General features: G+C 42.6%; 2 protein-coding genes across 2 annotated transcripts in view; both read left to right on the top strand.

The window, feature by feature from the left end:
* plod3 (procollagen-lysine, 2-oxoglutarate 5-dioxygenase 3) overlaps positions 1 to 1,396 on the top strand; it is a 10,661-nt gene extending 9,265 nt beyond the window's left edge. The window contains exons 18-19 of the mRNA XM_084002724.1: positions 1 to 13; positions 98 to 1,396. The exon at positions 1 to 13 is cut by the window's left edge and continues 113 nt beyond it. Coding sequence (XP_083858850.1) covers positions 1 to 13; positions 98 to 253 — 169 coding nt within the window. The 3' untranslated portion in view covers positions 254 to 1,396. The remainder of the gene's footprint in view (positions 14 to 97) is intronic.
* Positions 1,397 to 2,058: 662 nt separating this feature from the next.
* The window catches only part of znhit1 (zinc finger, HIT-type containing 1), a 2,508-nt gene continuing 2,066 nt past the window's right edge, over positions 2,059 to 2,500 (top strand). The window contains exon 1 of the mRNA XM_084002763.1: positions 2,059 to 2,116. Within this exon, the coding sequence (XP_083858889.1) occupies positions 2,092 to 2,116 (25 nt within the window). The 5' untranslated portion in view covers positions 2,059 to 2,091. The remainder of the gene's footprint in view (positions 2,117 to 2,500) is intronic.

Raw genomic sequence — 2,500 nt, 5'->3', positions numbered from 1 at the left:
CGTCGACTACGAGGTACAGCAACGCCTCCGGGCCAATCAGATCCTCCAGCAGGCCGTGATTCGGGAGACGATAACAGCTGTGTGTGTGTGTGTTTAGGGCGGAGGCTGCAGGTTCCTGCGCTACGACTGTCAGGTGGAGTCCCCCAGGAAGGGCTGGTCCTTCATGCACCCGGGCCGGCTGACCCACTACCACGAGGGTCTGCCCACCACCAAGGGGACCAGATACATCATGGTGTCTTTCGTTGACCCCTAGACTCCCTAAAGAGAGTGTGTGTGTGTGTGTGTGTGTGTGTGTGTGTGTGTGTGTGTGTGAGAACATCAGTCAACCTCATCGTCACCGATTGAGACGTGATGACCTTGAATGCATCGTCTCAGAACAATTCCCCAACTTGAACTGTTTTTTTCTGTTTCTGATTTCTGATTGGACGAGCCACGTCACCTGCATTGTCCCCTGACGCACCTTCACCTGAGGCTCATTGTAACGAGCTGGGATCACATGTCAGTACGTTTACCATCACGGGCGTCACTTCTTTTAATCGAGGACCCTGAACGCACCGTTGTAGGACATTTTCAGAATAAGAGTCTCTATATTCATCCTTTATCTTCCTTCAGTTACTTCGGACAAAAAAATGTGGCATTTCAGAATAAGAGTCTCTTTGTCGAGGTTAAAGTAATTTGTCACCGTGCTGCCTTATCTTGTTACACTACCTGAAACTGTGCACAACACACTCCGACTGTGTGTGTGTGTGTGTGTGTGTGTGTGTTTGCTGTTACACTCCCATCTAATTCAGATAAAAACGACGTCGCTGCAGGTTAAAGGTTCCCCCTAATGTTCCACAGCAGCACTCTTCGGCACTGATCCTGCAGCAATATGTCACTTCCCGATGGCAGAATGGTTACCGTGGCAACCGGCAGTGTGACGCACGATGGGAACAAAAGCGTGAATTCGGGAGAACAATCGCCGCAAAAGAGAGAAAATATTTTTCATGTGTGTAAATCTGTTTAAGAAGGTTAAACTCCACTTTGAGATATTTTTAAACTGTTAAAACACTAAAAGCCTCTTTTTATATATATTTTCATGTTTTATTCTTGATTGTTTAATGTTTAAATTCATTTTGGTTCTTTGTTTCTGTGACATAGTTTTTATTTAGATATTTTTCTGTTGTCGTGGTGGGAATCCGTCGTCTCCTCCTCCTCCTCCTCACTCTCTTCGTCTCTCCATTTAAAATGTGGACTCGTGAGGTTTCCACCTGACGCTGCCTTTGGTGGTTTTCTCCACATGCGTGCCTGTCGCTACGAGGAGGCGACCGTCTCTGGCTTTGTATAAAATTGCGTTAAATTATTTGACCGAGCGAATAAAGTTTTGAGATTTTAATAAATAACTTTACTGTCACAACTTGGTGCATTTGTTTTCTATGTATTGATACAAAAAGAACAATAACACGATTTTAAGTTTATTGATTATTTAGCAGAAAGATCTTTTACAGCATGCAGCAGTTAACTGAAACTCCTTAAAGCAGAACATCTTGAAAAGGAAAATTAATGAAGTCAACGAAAAAATACACTTAAATTCTCCCTTCCCTTTTTCTAAAATGGATTTATATATGTTTTATTTATTTTATATTTACTAAAAACGATCCCCAGTAGTGACTTTATGTAACATTAATAAACTGTATCCAGGTCGTGTTAAATGATTGACGAGGTGATCTCACTTGTATTATTATGATTTTATCATATTATTTCTCTTAACTACATTGTTACTTATGCGTGAAATGAAAATAATAGTTGCTATATTCTGTATTATTATTTTAGTAGAAGTTAAACTCCCTCCACCAGGTGGCGACAAAGACACGGAAGCGCTCTGGTGGTGCTGAGGTCCCTCCCGGCTTGCCGTAGCGTAGAAAGTCACAGATCTTTCTATTATTTCCCTTTTACCCTGTTTTTGAAAGTCTTTAAACGTGTTCTGGTTTATTGTATTATTTCTCTCATATTCATGATAATCAGTGGAGCTGTCCGAAATAAATAGAGAAATGCGTGCTCCGTCTGATTTGTACCTCGGCGTCTGCCGTAAACAAACAGGAAGTGAGCGACATGGGGCTGGAAAAGAAAGGTTCCGGTGAGTGTTGTTTAATTTTAACCTAATTCTACATTACATTAACGTTATTCGTTAACGTATCCATCAAATAAACGTTTATAAAGTGTAAAAGTGCGTGAGCTGCTCCTCTGTTTGTTTTCCGGCCCGTAGTCTGACGGATAATACGCGGCGGCTCTGAAGCTAACGCTAACTCGAAGCGTAGACTTTAAACGGAATCCGGTTTTCTGAATGATAAATGCCGTCTTCGCTATCGCTGTTACATGTTGAGTATTGTTTTGCAAATGTGATAAATTCGGGGTGTAAATGGTTCGCAACGGCGGCACCAGAGAGTAACAATCCTCACTTCCGAAACCGGATGGTGCTGCGGTCTAGCGGAACTCTGCGGGGGACAGCTGGGGGGATTCT

Source organism: Eutrigla gurnardus, assembly GCF_963514095.1.
Source record: "Eutrigla gurnardus genome assembly, chromosome: 23".
NCBI lineage: Eukaryota > Metazoa > Chordata > Actinopteri > Perciformes > Triglidae > Eutrigla > Eutrigla gurnardus.
This window is presented reverse-complemented; position numbering and strand designations above follow the sequence as displayed.